At 38.7% G+C, this 19,150-nt stretch overlaps 1 protein-coding gene across 7 annotated transcripts in view; it reads left to right on the top strand.

Moving 5' to 3' along the window:
• The window catches only part of CEP41 (centrosomal protein 41), a 45,928-nt gene extending 35,252 nt beyond the window's left edge, over window positions 1-10,676 (top strand). For 4 of the 7 annotated variants that reach the window (XM_069586976.1, XM_069586981.1, XM_069586979.1 and 1 more), the window contains 7 exons: window positions 80-149; window positions 5,284-5,428; window positions 7,102-7,253; window positions 7,639-7,706; window positions 8,757-8,871; window positions 9,325-9,540; window positions 10,481-10,676. In XM_069586976.1, coding sequence (XP_069443077.1) covers window positions 80-149; window positions 5,284-5,428; window positions 7,102-7,253; window positions 7,639-7,706; window positions 8,757-8,871; window positions 9,325-9,540; window positions 10,481-10,629 — 915 coding nt within the window. In that variant the 3' untranslated portion in view covers window positions 10,630-10,676. Of the gene's footprint in view, window positions 1-79; window positions 150-5,283; window positions 5,429-7,101; window positions 7,254-7,638; window positions 7,707-8,756; window positions 8,872-9,324; window positions 9,541-10,450 lie in introns of all 7 variants that reach the window. The other 3 variants (XM_069586975.1, XM_069586978.1, XM_069586977.1) reach the window with 1 other exon arrangement.
• The last annotated feature ends 8,474 nt before the right edge of the window (window positions 10,677-19,150 follow it).

The raw sequence follows: 19,150 nt of genomic DNA, 5'->3' as shown, positions 1-19,150 counted from the left end.
TCTTCTGTTAAAAACAGAATTGCCTCTGTTTAAAGACAAACATACACACATCTACACATTTCATTCTGTTTCCTATCAGGCCATCCAGGTTGCGTCCCTATCTGATCAAACACTGGAAGTGACAGCTGAGGAGATTCAAAGGCTAGAAGGTAATGAGAATTGAGGATTTGGGGAAAATGACAAATTGACCATTTGACTGTGGGATCCTGTGCTATTGTGTTCACAGGGACTTTGATGTATCTGTCTGTAATTAGATTGTGACTCTCTGAGAAATGCTATCTGGTGCTTTGCTAATTCTTATTTCTTTAAAAAAAAAAAGCTGTCTGGTTTACTGGTTATAACATTTTTAGCCTTAAATGTTTTAAATGTGTTTAATATACTAATTAATTTTTTAAACAAATATTTTTACTGCTCTCTGTATATGTACAGGCCACAGAGTTAGGTGCTATGAGACTACAAAGATGAAAAAGACACAGCTCTGCTTACATGGAGTCATATGAATTTCTGAAGTATGAGTAACCTGTCTTTCTGTTATTATTTTCCTCCCCAATACATGTGTGCACGTGCACACCGTGGCCTTCAGGGCGTGGAATCTCAACAGGTGCAAGTGAAGGGTGAGAGTGTCTCAGGCTGAGGAGCAGCCTGAGCGAAGGCACGGAGAAGTCCAAGCGTGTTTGGGGAGTCACATGGCCCAGTCTGGCTGGGGTCTAAGGGAGGGTTATGAGATAAAGCTAGCAAGATAGGCACCAGATCTCCCTTCTTAAATACCAAGTTGAAAAGAAAGCCTCTTAGGTGTACTATCATGAAAAGAATCCACAGAGCCAAGGTCTTTATTCATCCTGAAGTCCTCAGCTGTCAATGTGCAGCTGCTTGTTGAAGGGGGATGTGTTTTGTTAAGGTTGATGGAGGCCAGGAATTTGACTTCTGATTTCAAGACAAGTTTCTCAGGAAGTCTGAACACCGGGTTTGTACAACTCAACTGTCATTTCCCTGGGCTTGTTTTTGTTAGGGAGGATAAAGAGAATCTAAAAAAGATAGGAATTTATCTTTTGACGGATGCCTCTCACACTGCAGAGAAATAAGGGCTCTTTGTAATAGAGATAATTGAGTCTCCTCATTCGAGTACTCCCAGTTTTAACCTGGTTATTATAAAGTACCTGGATTTTGTCCTTTAATTCATTGTCGAGATTGCAACACCAGGACATATGGGCACATGCAATTTTCTCTTCTGAGATAAATTTGCAGAGCAAAATAGGCTCTTGTAAAGTAGGACACCATAATGTGTGAGTAATATTAGTGTTTTTAGTGCTCTATACAGAATAATAACTCACTCAGGAATGCCTGTAGAACAGATTGTATCTGTATACACATTGGCTGTTTTTGAAGGGATAAAAAAAAACTCCTTTTATAATATTTCTTTTTTCCCTGCTTTAAAATATATTTCTAGAAAATCAGAAACCTGTTTAAAAATATATAAAAAAGAAAATTAAAATAACTAATAAACCCTATTAACATTTTGGTCTGTTTTCCCCACCCAAATCCGTACTGTTCTATATAGTTTTGTATTATGCTGTTTTCATTGAACATTTTATCATGAAAACTTTGCTAAGTCATTAAGTAGATTTCAAAAGCTCAATTTGTAAAGGCTGTGTTGTCATATAATGTCCACCCTTTAGATATGCCATGATTTATTTAATTATTCTCCTATTGTTGGCCATTAATGTTTTTCTGATTTTTCATGTTTATGAGAGAATGTTGTAATGTAAATACATAAATTTTTGTATGGTTCTGACTTATTTCCTGAAGATAAACTGCTGCAGATGGTCAAAGGGTGGAACCATTGTAAGATGCTCGGTGCTGATTCCACATTATCTCCAGAAAGATAATGTATTCCCACCAAACAAATAAGAGGACCCATTTCTCCCCATACCAGCCAGTGCTGAACAGTTCTCACTTTTGTGAATGTTTCCCAGTTTGATGGATGAAAAATGGTATATAGCAGTTTTATTTTTAATTTATCTGAAAACGAGATTGAGCCTTGGCATACATATCTGTGTTTGTTAGTCATAGATATTCCTTCTTTTGAGGGCATGTCTTTTCTTGCTTTTTTCTAATAGAATGTTCATCTTTTACTTACTGATTTGTAAAATCTTTAAATGATTATGATCTCTTTATTCATTGGAAACCAATATAGCCTTGAAAATAAATGAGAAAAACCTTTACTTGATATTATTAAGTTAAAAGAAAAAAGTAAACAATAAACCATAGTGTAGAGCAGTATGAATAGCATCTTTCTGGATATGTAAGAAGGGGGGAAATAAGTATATATAAAATATGTAGTTGTTTCATTTTTGGAAGGAGACAAATATTTAAAGGTAGTTCGCTTGGGTGAAGGGGCCTGACGGCCTGCAGTTCTGGAGTGCAAAGAAGGCTTCCTTTCCATGTTAACAGTTTTATCTTGATTACATTTTTATTTTGTGCATACACTCTTTTTTCTACTAAAGAACTAGTTTTAAAATATTAATGAACTAAGTATATTAACCTTTTCTCACTTACGTATGTCATGGATTTTTTCCCCTAATTTGTGATTTTTGATTTTCTTTGTGTTGACTTTTGACATATTTGAGGTTTGCATTTTTTCATGATTAAATCTATTAGCCTGTTGTATTTTCATTTTAGTGCTTTAGAGTCATAAAATCCAAAATAAGAAGAGGTTATCTAAGTTTGCTTTTTTTAAAATAGTTGACAGATTATCCCAGCACTATTTATTTAATAGTTCTCCCTTTACCTACTGGTTTTTGTGCCTTTAATATACATTAGATTTATTTATACATATATCTCCTAGGATTTGTTTCTGTGTTCTTTGTAATTTTCCATTGTGCTACTGCACTGTTTTGATCCTTTACCTTTTCAATATATGTGACTTACTTGAAAAGGCAGGTTCTCCAAATTACGTATACATATATCTTTTTTCTTCTCATCTTTAAAATCCTTTTAAGCTTTTTTTTAAAAAAAAAAAGTCCATTGGGATTTGTTTTAAGGCTGAAAATTAAATAGGAAAGGATTAACATCATTTCACTTTAATCGCTAAGTCAGGAATATGCACAATATGTCACTCTCTCTTCATCCAGGTCTTCTTTAATGTCCCTAAGTAAAATTTTTATAAGACCTGTAAAGCACTTATCAGTTTTCATAGGGCCTTTACATTCTTTAATAGGTTAATTTTCTAAGAGGGTATATTTTGTAACTAGCTGTTATCATAAATGAGATGTTCTTCATGTTATTTTCTTATTGGTATATAGAAAAAATATTTTGATTGTCAGTATTTATTTATTTTATAAATAGCTTATTTTTTAAATTAACCTTACAATCTATATTAATTTTAAAATCTAACATATTTATGAATATTTTCCTTATTTTCATAGGATTCTCTTAAATTTTCTAGGTATATCATATGCAAAGTAAAATTTGATATTCTCTTTAATAACTACACTTCTTATTTCTATTTATTTTCTCATTATACTGGTTAGAACAGCAAATTCTCACACCTTAATTTTTGACGACCTCAAAGAGTTTTGGTTTTTGTGAATTATGTCTATTAATACTTGAGATATTAAAAATTTAAATAGAATTTTAAGAATATTTATTTGCTATTTACCTTAAAAATAATAATACTAAACCCATTGCAAACCTAAATAATGTATTTTTATGCAAAATAGCTGTGTCACCAAAACAAAATAATATGAAGCATAACATTGTTTCACACTCTTTGTAAGTCTTGTTAATGTCTGATTCAACAGAAGACAGCTAATATCTCATGCCTTCTGCATTCAGTCTGTTGCAATATGCTCTTTGGGCTGAAGTAACCTGAAGAAACTCTGGCCTCACCCAGATCTGTAATTGAAAAAAGGAAGAACATTTTAATAGCCCTTTCATCTAATATGGATTTTTTTTTTTTTTGACACTACATCAAAACTTGATAGCTGGTACCTTCTTAAAGGTTGGTTGTAGTATGGAATCTGAAACCATATCAATGAACTTTTCATACCCTGTTACATTGAACCCATCGGTCTGTTTTGAACTCTGAATGTATTTTTTACTCATACGTAATTTTATAACATCATTCATTGGTCATTTGGAAAATACTGATGAGGGCTTCCCTGATATCTCAGTTGGTAAAGAATTCGCCTGCAATGCAGGAGACCCCTGTTTGATTCTTGGGTCAGGAAGATCCCCTGGAGAAGGGATAGGCTACCCACTCCAGTATTCTTGGGCTTCCCTTGTGGCTCAGCTGGTAAAAAATCCACCTGCAATGCAGGAGACCTGGGTTCAGTCCCTGGGTTGGGAAGATCCCCTGGTAAGGGAAAGGCTACCCACTCTAGTATTCTAGACCATGAGGTCGCAAAGAGTTGGACACGACTGAGCGACTTTCATTTTCACTGCTTTCACTGAGTTAAGAGTTATCTTCCAAATGTTGACAAATTTCACTATACAATATCAAAAAGTCACATTTATTGACCTCAACACCCACCTTATCAAAAAGTCATTAAGATGGTAAAGAAGTCAAGCTCTTGGTGGCAAATAGTTTCCAAAATTCTATTTTTGTTTAAAATTTAATCATTGCAACAAATACCATTGGTTGTTTTCCTTGAAATGAGAAATCCACGTAGATCATCTTTTAGAAAATATATGCCAAATGCACAAGCCTAAATAACTATAGTTTTCATGTCAGTTTTTCTTCCACATAAAAGTGGAGTTCAAGGCAAAAGCAGCACAAATCCCACGCATACTTTCCCTTGAAACACCAATGGGATGTTGGTATGTAGCAACTTTGTTGTGTGTGGATTCCCCCATTTCATCACACAGAATATTTTAAAGGTGTGTTATTTAAGGAGGACATTTAATAAAAATGATGATTACTACTTTATCTTACTGCCATGTTTATCCTCAATGCAAATATCAGCATGATAAAAAAGACAAATAGATTCATGGGGTCGTGAAGAGTCGGACACGACTGAGCTACTGAACTGAACTGAACTGAACTGAACTGAACATCGTAGTATTATGAAAATAGTTTTCACCTTTCAGATCCCCTGAAAAAGGGTCTTTGGGACTCCTGGGTCCACAGACTACGGTTTGAGAATCTGTATGTTAGAACTTAGAGAACAATTTAATAATGATCATATGAGTTCCTTTTCTCCACCTACTTTCAGTGGAAATACCTAACAAGTAAATACAAATTCTGAGGTTAAATTTATTTATTTATTCATTTGCAAATTTTAGACAATGATTCTGCAACTTCAGAGCCTGATGCTGAAATCACTGCCAAGACCAACGGAAATGGGAGCCCTGGGGAGCAGTCGCCAAGCCCCGTACAGTTCATCAACAGTGAGGGAGCCGGGGACTTTAGCCGCTCGACTCTTCAGAGGTGCTCTTATCAGATTCATGTTTTCACTGCATTTTACCTTCATTAATCTATGTACCATGTCAGTGACTTAATTACCTTAGAAACAGGTTGGCGTCGTGAAATCCCACATTTTCATCCCAGCCATTTGATTTTCTCTATATATAAATGCCACCTCCTGAATCTTTTCACAGCATTCTTAGTTAATATTGATAGGAGAGCATTAATTTTCATTCCTCAACCCCGTTCTTCTGAGCTTTCATATATGCAAGTTTGCTATTAGGACTCAGTTTTACAACCACTGTCTTTTGACTCAGAGAGTATGATTTCCCCCCCTCTCCTTTTCTGTCTGCTGCAGCTTATAATTACCCTGTCTAGAATCAGAAGAAAAATAGAGTGCCACACATAGTGCTCTGATATTAAATAGGTGCAAAGGAGAGTGAAAGCAGCCTTGATGTCAACTCTCAAATGCATGTGGCAGTTTCACGATGCAGTACTTCCTCACCTATATTCACTGTTGGTTATAAGATGGTACTAATTTTCTGCATATATCCATCCCTTCTACTGGTAAAACAGTTCTACCAGACAGGCTAGTTCTACTGGAGACAGTATTGCTATTGTCAATTGCACTACTATTATTTTCATAACTACTTCTGTTCCAGGAACTCTAAAATTGCATTCAAAACAAGATAGATGAACAAGGCTTCCATGAGGATGTAGTTTCATATGACATAGGTTTTTTCTTCTTTGGTTCAATAAAATATGCACCACATGGCATACAGTTATAGCTTTTCTTTGGATTTAAAGGCAGAATTTGGCTTGCTGTGATGGGAGAGGAGCTGTTGCCACAGACTAACCAACCTGTGGTTTGGCATGTGTGTCTTCATATTACCAGAAAAGTGATCATCTTCTTATCCCAATGCAGATATTTCACTGCTTGCCAGTTTGCTCATAACACATGTTTTCTCCGACTCATGTTTATGCCACATTTTGCCTATATTAACCTGGCAAGCAATTTTGGTAATTCTGTGACTTCAGAAACGGGTCAGAAACAGACCTTCCTCATTTTAATCGCAGTTTTTCCACCATCTTATCATATGCCACAGAATTTAAAAGCCTCTTCAACCTCAACGTCGTAAGCTATAAAAATTTAAGTGACTACAGATAACTATTAAAGACACTGAGTATAAGACATACTGGATAAGTCACAGTATATGAAATATATTAAAACACCATTGTTACTTTATGTTACATATAATATACATAGAAATGTCTTCAGTTTTCCTGTCCTGTCAACCTTATTCTTTCCTTTTGCTCTGCTTTCTTACACTCATCAAAATTCCATTGGATTAACTGTTCACCTCTTTCTTTCTCTGAATGCTGCCCTTGTTGCTGGAGGCAGCATGTGCCCTACAGTTTCTACCCCCTCTGCCATGCTAATGACCTAACATGAACTCTCTGAAGGTGAGTATGGACAGTGGATCCCTTCCTTGGTGTCCAGGGTGATAGAATAAGGATCCATCCATAGTACCTTGCATTCAGAGACAGAACTGAGACACCATATCCATTTTCCTTTTTCTTTGAAGTGTTTTTTGAAAAGACATTGAGCACTCTTGTCGCCATTCTGAAGAAACGCATTTGACCTTTAAGCCACCCACCCCTGACTAGTGTCTGCCGACCTACTTTTGCACTTGCAGCGTCATCAGTGGTGTTGGGGAACTGGATCTAGACAAAGGGCTTGTGAAGAAAACAGAGCCCAATACCAAAGACAAACCTTATCCCGACTGCCCTTTCCTGCTGCTAGATGTACGAGATAGAGACTCTTACCAGCAGTGCCACATTGTTGGAGGTAAGAGAGAAAGGCTGTTCAGTGTCTCACTCCCAAGAACAGAGCCCGGTCCTGAGCCCAGGCAGGCTCAACCCACACCCCGTGGTCAGCACAGTGCTAGCCAGATGGGTTCTGGGAACCTGTGAGTTGGCTCCACCGCATGTTCTAAGAGAGGCTGGGGAAATTCTCAGAGGGATCAGGGGCCCAGGGCTAAATGTCAGAAACAGTGAAGCAGTGCTTCCTGTCATTCACTGTGTCCTGTTCTCTTCTCTTTCACAGAAGTATTTAGGTTTATCACTAGTGAGTTTGAAAATATGTTTAACTCTTAGATGTTAAACCAGCTAGGGATTGGGGCCAAGTTGTACTGAGAACTACAAACTTCCTAAGCTTTTTCTTCTCTTTGCAGCTTACAGTTACCCAATTGCAACTCTGTCTAGAACAATGAACCCTTACTCAAATGATATTCTTGAGTATGTATCCTTTGTTGCACTTTAAGGAGTTGGGTGGTATAAGGGTTGTAAGAATCAAATTGACTGACACTAATTAGCTAACTTAGCATATTTTAGAATTTGGATCCTTAGCTACTGCTGAGGCTGCTTTCTAGTCCGTCCTGCAGTTGGACAAGAAACGTTAGATTAACATTAGGATCTATTGACACTTAGTCCTAAGACATTTTTTTCCCCCAGAAACCTTTTTTTTTTCTTCCATTTTCCCCAAGTAAAATATAAGGAGTGAATTTTTTCCTTCTATTTTAATTTTTTTCTTCTTAAAATTTTCATTTGCTTTGCTCATAAAAATTGTACAAATAGAAAATTTAAATACTGAAATATATAAAAAAGAAAATTGAAGTCTCCGATAACCACACAACTGAATAACAAACTCTTACGGTATCTTTTGTGTATTTTATTCCAGGTGGTCTTCTATGTAGTCTTTTTAACAAAGTGAAAGTCATACTTATATATATAATTTAGTGTTTAGTTGCTTCCCCCACTTCCTATTACAGTGAATTTCCCCACACTAACACAAGCTCTTTATAAACTCTGTTTTTGATGCAGTAAAATATCTCATCTTTAGATTTACTATAGTTTACTAAATCATTCCTCTCTGGAGGACTGGACTTTTAGGTGATTCCCGCTTTTTTACTGTTCTAACTAAGGCTGCAGTGGACACTGGGCACAAAAGTTTTTATGTTTCCTCATCTATAAATGGAGGTTATAATAATTGCTCTCCAGGACTGTACAGATGAAAGGGCCAAAGAGTATACAGTATGTAACTAGTGCCATCTTGGAGATATATATATATATATATATATATATATATACACACACACACACAAGGAAAGGATACCAGCTTGTGCTGGTTTTTAGCACAGGAAAAAAAATCCAGGATGCCCTGAAGAGGGGTCATCCCGTGCTCCCTGAACTCAAGATAGGCAAACCTTGACTGCTTTCCTTCCTTCGGCATTTCTTATAGTCTAGGAGCATTAGCTCAGTGTGGTCAAACCTTAACTCATGTGACTGTTAGAAAAATGCCCATGGCAAGATCATCATCCTGTATGACGACGACGAGAGGCTGGCCAGCCAGGCGGCCACCACCATGTGCGAGAGGGGATTTGAGAACCTCTTCATGCTTTCCGGAGGTGAGGGCCTATGTTCTGCTTAGGACTTAAAAGGCAGATACTTAGACTCACACTCCTTCAGCTTCACTCCTAGAGCTTCCCCCCTCCCCTCCCCTGCAGAGCTCAGAATTCAGTATTCTGAAAAGAGAAAAAAAACATGCTGGCGGAAGGGAGTCAGGATATGTGAAACTTCCCTTAGCTCAATCAGCACATGTTTCTAATTCCTGAAAGAATGATGTTGCTTTATGGTTCTGTAAGAAAGCCTTCGTGCTGAAGACTTGAGCAAAGCAATTTATGGTGGAATTCTCAGAATCCCACATAACAACGGACATTTTCTGGTGTAATTTACTTAATGGTGAAGCAATTAAGAAAGATTTCCCGTCCTTGTGTTGAGGAGACACGTGGGCTCCTTTCCAGGTTTGCCTTGGCCTCACCATGCTAACAGTGCTTTTTCTGATGATCTTCCATACCTAGGTCTAAAAGTCTTAGCTCAGAAATTCCCAGAAGGACTGATTACAGGTTCCCTGCCAGCATCTTGCCAGCAGGCCCTTCCTCCTGGTTCTGCCCGGAAACGATCCAGTCCCAAAGTGCCGCCCCTACCAGCTGAGAATAAATGGAGATTTACCCCGGAAGACCTAAAGAAGATAGAATATTACCTGGAAGAGGACCAGGGTCCTGCAGACAATCCTAGTAAGATATTTTGACCTTTGGAAATAATGTTTCTGTAGAACTTGAGATTTACAGCTTTGAACATCAACCTCATTATATGAGAAGCTTGATCTCTTATATTCAGATTCTTAAAATATTTGCAGGGGGGGAGGGAAATATGCAGGTGCTCTGTGAGGAGAGGGAAAATGAGTGAGTGGAGGTGTTCCCAGATGATGGCAAGAATTAGGCATTGCACACAGACAACTGAAAGAGAAGTTTTCAGTCAAATAAAGTGGGTATCTTAGGCGGAGTTGAGAGGCAAACCTAAAGCATTCAGATTCCTTCTTGGAATACAAAGCATTCCATCTTTCCCCTCATTATTACCATTGTTTTTGTTGTCTAGTCGCTAAGTCGTGTCTGACTCTTTTGCCTTCCCAGGGACTGTAGCCTGATAGGCTCCTCTGTCCATGGGATTTTCCAAGCAAGAATACTGGAGTGGGTTGCCATTCCCTTCTCCAAGAAGGTCTTCCCAACCCAGGGATTGAACCCAGGTCTCCGCATTGGCCAGTGGATTCTTTACCACTGAGCCACCAGGGAAGCCCTCGATTCCTTCTTGGAAAACTTTGCTTCCTTCTGCTGCTGCTTCTTACACTTCCAGCCTTTCGTTTGGCCCAGTGCTTTCTCTTTCTCCTGTATCGTTCCTGTTCCCTTCTCTACTGACGAAAGGCGAGGTTGGTTGGGATAATGGAGAGAAAGGAAAGAAGAACAATCTGGGTTTCCTTTCATCCCTACCCTCTTCCCCACCTTCTAATTGATCTCAAGGCTCAAGAGTAGGTTTTAACCTAAAGTAGATGCTGAATAGAACTTCATTAGCTTAAAAGTGGTTTGTAGCATAAGACTTCATTAGTTTAAAAGTATACTTGGCAGATTGTCTCTGCAATCATTTTTGCAGCTCTGCTCCCTGCTTTCTTGCTTCCTCCAGGCCGGCTGAGCCAAGCTAACACTTCTGGAAGAGATGCCAAGGTTCCAGGCACCCGCAGCGGTCAGAACCTGCCTGTCGGGGGTCCTGCCAGCCACCAGAATCCCCGCTCACTGGGCAGTGGCCACCTGCAAGGCAAACCCTGGAAGTAAAAGACTTTGTCTGCCTTAGTCAAATAAATGTTTTCTCTCCTTTTGGAGCCCCGAGCAGCCCCCAAGTTGGTCATTTCAGAAACTGCTGCAAAGACCTCAGCATGTGTGTCAGGTCCTCTTCCTGTCTCCAGCTCCTTTCCCACATCCAACTTGGGAAGAATTTTTACAAAAACCAGAGGCATGACAGGCTCTAGTGTCCTCCCTATTGTTTACAGGATATTTAAGTCTCTGAAACTGAGTAGCAAAAAACAGTCTTAATTTTTTTAGGCTTTCATTTTTAAAAAAATAAGGTCGAGTTTGTTTTGGTCTGTATCCTGCATTGTTTTGTAACTACTTCAGGCACATCTGTGTGTCCTTCCCAGCCAGTTCTTTTTCACTCAGTGTTCTTGGTTTCACGAAGGTTCTCTAGGTAGGCTTTGCAGCCTGAGAAGCTGCCCCTGGGGGTGCGGATGATTCATAGCCGCCACCAGGGTCCCCATCAGGTGTGGACCCGCTTGGCTGAGGAGCTTTTGCCCAGCACCCACCCGATACAGGTTCTGTCTTGAGTTTGGAAGCCGATACCTATAAGCATTACTCAGTTAAGATTTAGTAGCCGCTCTCATGTGTGTGCAAAGCTCCCTCTCACAAGATGTTCTGGGGCCAGCACAGGTGATGCTGTGTGCTCAGCCACCCTCATGGGAAAGCCCTATCCACAGTACAGGGCTGGGTTGAAAGCCATTCATTGAAGCCCCCTGGAGTCGCCCCTCATTTTTGGTTGGCGTATTAGTTGTAAATTTCCATTATCCAGCTCAGGCATATCCATATTAGATGGGTAGAAATCATGGCCCCTTGAAAACACTGGCTTTGGTTGGGTCACTACCAGCACACAAGGTGAGGACGACTCCACAGCCCTTTGTCAGAGCTGACAACCCCTTAAATCCTTGCTTAAAAATACAGTATTAGTCTAATTGAGTAATTAGTGCAATTTCCTGCTTACTTTTCATTCTCATGACTGAGCTGTGATTAGGAGGTTGTGATTATAGATTCTTGTTTGGCCAGAATTTTGAATCGGCATTAATTGAATTGCTAGATGACTGACATTCATTCCATTTAATTGGGGGAACAAAAGACCTCAGGTAAGGATGAGGAACTCTGAAATCATCAGGAAAAGGAAAAAGAGGCTTGTTAATTTTTATGGTCTGTGATCTGTAGTTGTGATAAGGGACTGAGGAATAAATTGTGCTCTTTGTCATGGCAACCAGCCTCTGAAAAGCCAGCTGAAAATTGCCTATCCTTAGGTGGTTATTGCTGCTGGGTAAGATTTGTCTTAACAGGACTATTTTTCTCACCACCAAAAAAAAGGTATCACAGTATTTCCAGCATGGAAAGCTGTATTTGTAGGAAAATAAAGGTAATAAATATCTTATAGAGACATATGGAAAAATAACTTTCAGATTCAGCCCAGTTCTATTTTAGTGTGTTTATTCTTCTCTACTTGATTTCCAAAGTGCAACATTTTCCGATGCTTTAGAAATCAAACAAACCAGGGACATTGTTCAGATGTCAGGCCGTGCCCAATTTTCCATAAGATTCAAGAATCTTGTATAAAATTCAGCCAACGTACACAAAGCTTTAATGAGGAGCCTGTCATGTTTCCCCATAAATTTATTGCCTGAGAACTAAGTGCAGCCTTTTGCTAATGCCAAAATGCTCTGGCTTTTTATTTTCTTTACAGCATAGATTTTTTTAAATGCAGATTTTTCCACATTCAACTTTCCCCTAGCGTGGACAAGATTTTCAGCCATTTTGGACACATATACATTTTTAAGAAAAAAAATTTTTTTTCCCTGTGACAGAGTTCTGTTTATTCCATTTTCAAGTTGACTAGCCAGGAGTCTAGATTTCCCCCACTGGATTCAGTTTTACAAGTAAGTGGTAGCCCCTTTTGCTCCTGTTCTGCATTCCCATCACCACACAACACCAGAGTGTTTGAAATGACTGTGTATGTGCGCACAGCCAGCATAGCCGAATCTATTAGAATTGCTGTGCATTTACTGGAGAGATCTGGCAGGTTGGCTATATTGATGTGTGTTTCTCCATAATGCTTTGCCTGTTGGTAAGGGTTTTAAATAACTACTCCTCAAAGACCTGTTCTCATTCTGTACTCTGTGTGTGAAATGTCACTCGCAGACAGTTTTTACATGCTCACGGTATTGCTCTGAATGTTCTACATTACTAGTTTCTTCATTAGATTAACTGACATGTGTTATTTAAGTGATCTGTGATACTCTGTGCAATTATGAATGTTGACAATTAAAATACATAGTTGCTAATTTGTTGTTGCTATTAATATGCTGAAGGCTGCCAACTTCGTTGTCCCTCTCTGTTGAGATTATCTGCGGGGCGTCACATGAGACTGGGGTGATTGGAAAGTGTACTTCTTTTTGCTGTATCTCCCAGGAACGCAGATTTTCTTTGTATAAATGAATCAGGAAGTCATTCCAGTTAGGGCAGGAGACCTTAGCTCTCTAGTCAGAAGGTCTGGGTTTCTCTCCATGCCCGGCAGGGACTGATGGCCACCTTAAACACAATACCATGGGACTCTCGTCAGTGTGGCAGAGGCTGGCGAGCTGCTCTTGCCTGGGAACTTAGGACCCCCTAGATGGAAAATGCTTCCTCGAGGTACAACTACTCCTCTCTCTGAACAACAGTGATGGTCAAAGTCTAATGAATACGTTCAGTACTCTAAACGGATGTGTATTTAAGAAAGAAAGGAGGGGAGGAAGGAGGGAAGCATGAAAGCAAGAAGTGGAGAGGGAGGAGAAGGCAACATTACTCATTCGAGAACAAAAAGAACATCGCGGGCTGTCATGTCAGGGTTAGTCTACTGAAAGACATAGAATGATTTAAATGGCCTAAAAGTAATTTTATTTTTCGCCTTTAGTAGAAAGTCAGAACTAGCACAATCATATTGGACTAGGGTGTAAGTCAGAGTTAAAAGAGAACAAATAGTGTTCATTAGTTGCTGAGGGATTTTTCCCGTGGTGCTATTGAGATTATACAAAAATTCATAAGACTTTAGGCTACTCACCAAGAACACAGAACAAAACAAAACCTTCTTTTCTCTAATTCCCTTGTGGAATATAAGTGAAATCAGAGTCCTGGGCTAGAAAGAAATATGTAGGCAATTTTTCTTGTGTTGGTTTTGGTTTCTGTCATGCTATATATTCGCTGTAGATTCTGTCTTTTATGTTCTCTGACTTTTTTAGGGGGGATAATTAATTTCTGTCCACCTGGATTTAAATCCATGACTCCCTTCCTGTTCTATCCTGAAGATAATCATTAAGAACCTTTCTTTCTCCAGTTCTAAAATGCTCCCAGTATCAATAATGTGCTTTTATTTTTTCACAGTTCTTTCAAAGTTGTAACTCCCATAATACTCTCCTTTTTCTTTTTTCAAGAAACATCAGAAATGTGTATTTTACATCAGCTTATGTGAGCATGATGCTATGCTTATCTTCTATTCAATTATTTTTTTGATTAAAATTAATATGTTTTTCCTATAAAAACAATAAATAGGACACATTGTGCTTCCCAAGTGTTCAAAATACATTTGGGTAGTAGTACTTTCCTAAAATTGCAGTAATTATTGAAATTGCTATTGCCATGTCCTTAAACTGGCACGTAGGTCAGTTATAGCATGAAATGTGTAATGGTGGCAATTTGTCAGCACTGGATCCTGACAGAACAGGATTCAGTGCATGATTTTATGTGTTTACAGAACTCTACTGCCTCCTTCCCCCGCCACCCCATCCCCTTACAGTCTCACTCTCTGATGCTGATCCTCTTTGTTCCGAATGCAGACTCAGATTCTCTTCACATGCATAACATCCTGAGGCACCTGGTGAAATGTATGGCAACAGAGGTCACTTCACTACGGACTGATTGACTACATTTTTAAAAATTATTTTGACTATAAGCTCCTAGAAGGTAAAAATCACCAACTACGTGACAGTGACCCTTAATAAGAGTATGTGAATAAATGACCTAAAGAAATCCATCTAGACTGAAGTCTGAGATGTAAAGCCCACTGTGGCAGCCACTCAGCCCTGGTCTCCCATTCTGGAGACCTGGAAAGTTTGTTATCCCTTGTTCCCTTGGACGTCCTACTTTCGTAGGCGAGGCATTCATAGCTCTGAGAATTTTAGATTACCCTCTGCAGGAGGTGCCCGGGAAGCTGTGAGGACCTTTATTGTTACCCTGGCTGTCTACAGTCTGCCTGTTTCCATGGTCCCCTCAGCCTCAGCATAGCCTTCAGAATTCATCAGCTGTGGGTTATACACCATCTCCCCATCTGAGAGCAGGTTTTACTTTCTCTTTTGTTTCAAATCTTAAAGATTTCCAGGTATTAATGCTTGTAAACATTTATGGGGTGCCTACTATGTGTTAGGTAGTATTCTTAGAGTCTTCATTGTATGTTTTGACTCATTTGACCATCCCAACATCCCTACAAGGTAGGCGCCCCCGTTTTTAGGTGAAGAGACTGAGGGTCGAGTGGAAATTAAGCAACTTGCCCTTGAGTCACTGAGCTGGAAGGTTGAGAAAACCGCTCTGCCCTGGGCTTCCCCCTCTGGGTGGGCCCAGCACACTCTCTCTGGCCATACCTCCGGTTCACCAACAAAAATGTAACATCCCCTTGGCTGTCGGCCTCCCTTCCTTCCCCGTTACCCGAGATGCCACTGAAAGCCTTCCTCCTCTACCTACACGAAGGGCAATGGGAGTTCAGGGACAGAAGCATCTGCTTCTGGGACCATGAATTTCCCCATTCCACCGTTGTCTGTGTCTGGTGACCTATCTTGAAGACAGGTGCCCCAGGGATTCTGAGATTTGTTTTGGTTCTCAGCGTGTCCCTAATGAGGTATCACTTAGGGAAGGGGAGTTACAAGCTTTTCAACAGATTGTAGGGGGAAAGTAGGCTGTTTTCCTGATGGTTGAACTCTCCAGTTAAACTATATTGATATGATTTGTGTCCGATCTTCTCTTTCCTTTGTGGCTATGTTTCTGATGTAGGCTGAGACATAAATTGTGTGAATTGGCTCATGGTCACAGGCCTAGGCTTCATGGGAGGAAAAAGCAGCAAACCTGTGCGCCTCTGTCCGTGTGTGAGCAGAGCTCTCATTCCACTGCACTCCTCTAAAAATGTAGCTGAACACACCACTGTGGTTAAACAGAAGACTTAACTTTCTTCTTTTAGTTTGGCAGTAAACATTTGGCCGCTTTGTCTCTGGGGTTGGTAGATGATGCTCACAGTTTGAGTTGCCAAATGGATCCTGAAAGCTTTGGAGAGAATTCATTACCCTTTGACAGTTTTGTTTTTTCAGATTTGACGGGTGTTCTGTGCTTCTTTCTCAGTGCTCTTCCTTCATCTGGCCAGTTTGAATGTTTTGGTTGGTCATATCAGTTTCCTGTAAGGAGCATCTGGGTCTCAGTGTGTTCACAGAATGATGTTTCTGACCCTAGAGTCCTTAGAACAAGGATCCGTCTACATCTTCAAATCCACCTAGTCCCACATGTCCTTGCAAAACAATCGCTGAGATGATGAACAGCCCTGCACTGGATGAGGAACTGGTGAGGTCATATCTGGATTGTATTCAGTGACATTTCAATTTTAACTTCAGGCCAACGCTAGACATACATATCTTAGTGTTAATTCAAGAGACCACCCAAAGGATTCTTATGGACCACCAATGGCTTCACAGGCCACACTGAGAACCATAGATAAGGATCGAAGAATGGAATAAATGAGTTCATTTTAAAATAAAGATTTTTGAAAAGTCCTGGAGAATAGGCATTAGCCTAATCAATTCCCCAGATTGCTGCAGGAACTGAATGTGAGCAGCAAGCGCTCCTGGGATTTGTCATCTGCACTACCTCTGGCCCCAACAAGGAGATGTTGGTTCCCTGCCCTTGGTAGGGCACTTACTTCCAGCTCTATCTGGAATATAAACTTTTCCAAAAGTAAGACAATTACCTTGTTCAGGGCGACAGCAGAAGAAATGAGTTTAGACAAGTTATGAAAATCTGGGCACAAATTAAGACAATCATTTAGAGTTTAATTTTGATAAGAAGTTGATATTAGATAACGTTACCCACAGGTGATCTGGTGTGTTTGTAGTAGCTTCTTTCATTGCAAGAAACTCAGAAAAGTGTAAAGAGGAAAAACCATCAACCAGGGTAACCGCAATTATTATTATTGGAGAATATCTACTTCCAGGCATAGTGGGTATATGTTTTTCCAAACAAAAATGAGATTCATACTCCATATACTATATTATAGCCTGCTTTTTAAAAAACTTTGTGGAAATACAAATCATATGCCATAAAATTGACCCATTTGAAGGATACAGTTCAGTGGAGTTTAGTAAATTTACAGGGTTGAGCAAGCATTACCACAATCCTATTTTAGAATATTTCCATCATGTGACCAGCTTCTTTCACTCAGTATATTGTGACCATTTTTCCATATCAATCACAGACTATAACGGCTTCCCAATATTCCATTGTGTAAACATGTAATATCCATATTAATACTGGTATCTATCTAGGTTCTTTTCTATTTTATTTAAGTTTTTATTATTGCAATGTGTACCTGTGTTTATTTGAACTTCTCAGGTAATTTTTATAAAATGAATTCCTCCAAGTGGACTTACTGAATCAAAGCAGCAATATGCTGAAATGTTTTATTTATATCACCAAATTCCCCCTGGGAAGGTGGTATAAATCTATCCTCCCACCAGCAGTATATGACAGGTCTTATTTCTTCATACTCTTGATAATACTGGATTGTCACTCTTTTTATTCTTTATCTGATGGGGAAAAAATAATATATTTTTCTTTAATGTATAAAAAAATTTGCCCAGAGAATCAGTATCCTTCATTTATCAACTTTTTGTATTTCTTCTTTGGGGAAGGAATCTTCTATTTTTCTTTTGAAATGTTGTCTTTTTTTTTTAACTCCTTTTACTTATAAAGGCTCTTTTCTTCTCAGGGTTATTAAAATTTTTTCATATATGTGGTATTAGTTTCTAAATTTATCATTTCTCTTTTAGCATTGTTTAATTTAGAAAATACAAATATTTAATCCATAGATTTATAAAAATATATATCTGCAAAGTATAAAGTTAAAATTTTTTTTAAATTAATTTCCATGTCTCCATTTGAGAAGCATTTATTAAGTGCATGATACGTGTCGTGTACTTGGCCATTCATTAGAAACCAGTGTTGAGCAAAACAGCACAGTTCCTGGCCTCGTGGCATTTTCATTCTGGTGCTGTGCTTCTTGTCTTTTCAGCTTTCTTAATACTTTTACTTGTTCAGAGCATTACTTTCTAAACTGCAGCTCAGGGAAATTCAAAATAACTTGCAAGCCTACACAATACAGACTATAAAAATGAGAAGTTTTCTAGTAAATGTGGAGAACATTTGTTCAACAAATATTTATTGGGTATCTGTATGTCAAGTACTTCTGAGGGTTTTGCAGACTGAATACCAAACCAAGTGGCCTCTGCTATCAGGGAATACAGTTTATTTTAGATTAAGCAATTCCACCATTGATCCCTAAGTAATCCAGTTTTAATAAGAGGATACACTATCTTGCTAACGTAATATTTTTATTCATTTATCAGTCTGTATTAAGCAGTAAGATCAGTTTTTTTTTTCTTGTCCAATTTTTTTTTTTTTTTTTTTTGCTGAGCCATCACAGTGGGTTTCAGCTTATCTACATAAATTGAAGGGAAATGCTTCCCAAAAGATAACCTGAAGGAAAGGTTATAAAATCTTTAGATCATCTTTCTGTAAAGACTGATTTACACTTTCACCTTGCCTCATAAACTTATATATGTGTAAGTTTATGTGTACTATATGTATAGTCAGCCTCATCCTTTTTATTTTTCAGCATGTTTGGTAGCAAAAACATATTAAAATAAAAAATGAATGGTGTATAATATATAAAAATTTTTAATCCCTATTTTGCATACCTGAAACATATATATATTCTAAATCAACTATACCTCAATTTTAGGTTATCAACAATTATTTTTAAAACTCCAAGATGAAAATTCCCTAATGGGCCCTTAAAAAAAGCAGTTGAACTTCAGGCTACTGTATGTGAAAAAGACACAGATTTTTAAGTCACTGGAGTTGGAAGCATTGTGGTACTTTGTCTGGCTGATACAGGGAAAGGCTGCCATCCTTACCCCAGCTCCCCTGTTTGGGGAGCTACCGAGCCATCTCCCTACCCCAACTTCCCAGTAACTTCTTCGGACTGACTACCTACTCAACAGTCACACCTTAAGAGATCTGGAAGAAACGAATATAGATTCTTGCTTTGAAAAAAAGTTGAGATATATGCTACATGTTTGTGGTGCTAGCCACTAGGGTGATATCACAGACACTAGAATCACCAAGCCAAAGGAGGGAAGCCAGATTCTAGGAGCTGAGGAGGTGATGTAGCAAGAGGAGAGTCTTCCGTTTGAGAAATTTT

The sequence above is a fragment of the Ovis canadensis genome, chromosome 4 (genome assembly GCF_042477335.2).
Source record: "Ovis canadensis isolate MfBH-ARS-UI-01 breed Bighorn chromosome 4, ARS-UI_OviCan_v2, whole genome shotgun sequence".
Classification (NCBI taxonomy): domain Eukaryota; kingdom Metazoa; phylum Chordata; class Mammalia; order Artiodactyla; family Bovidae; genus Ovis; species Ovis canadensis.
This window is presented reverse-complemented; position numbering and strand designations above follow the sequence as displayed.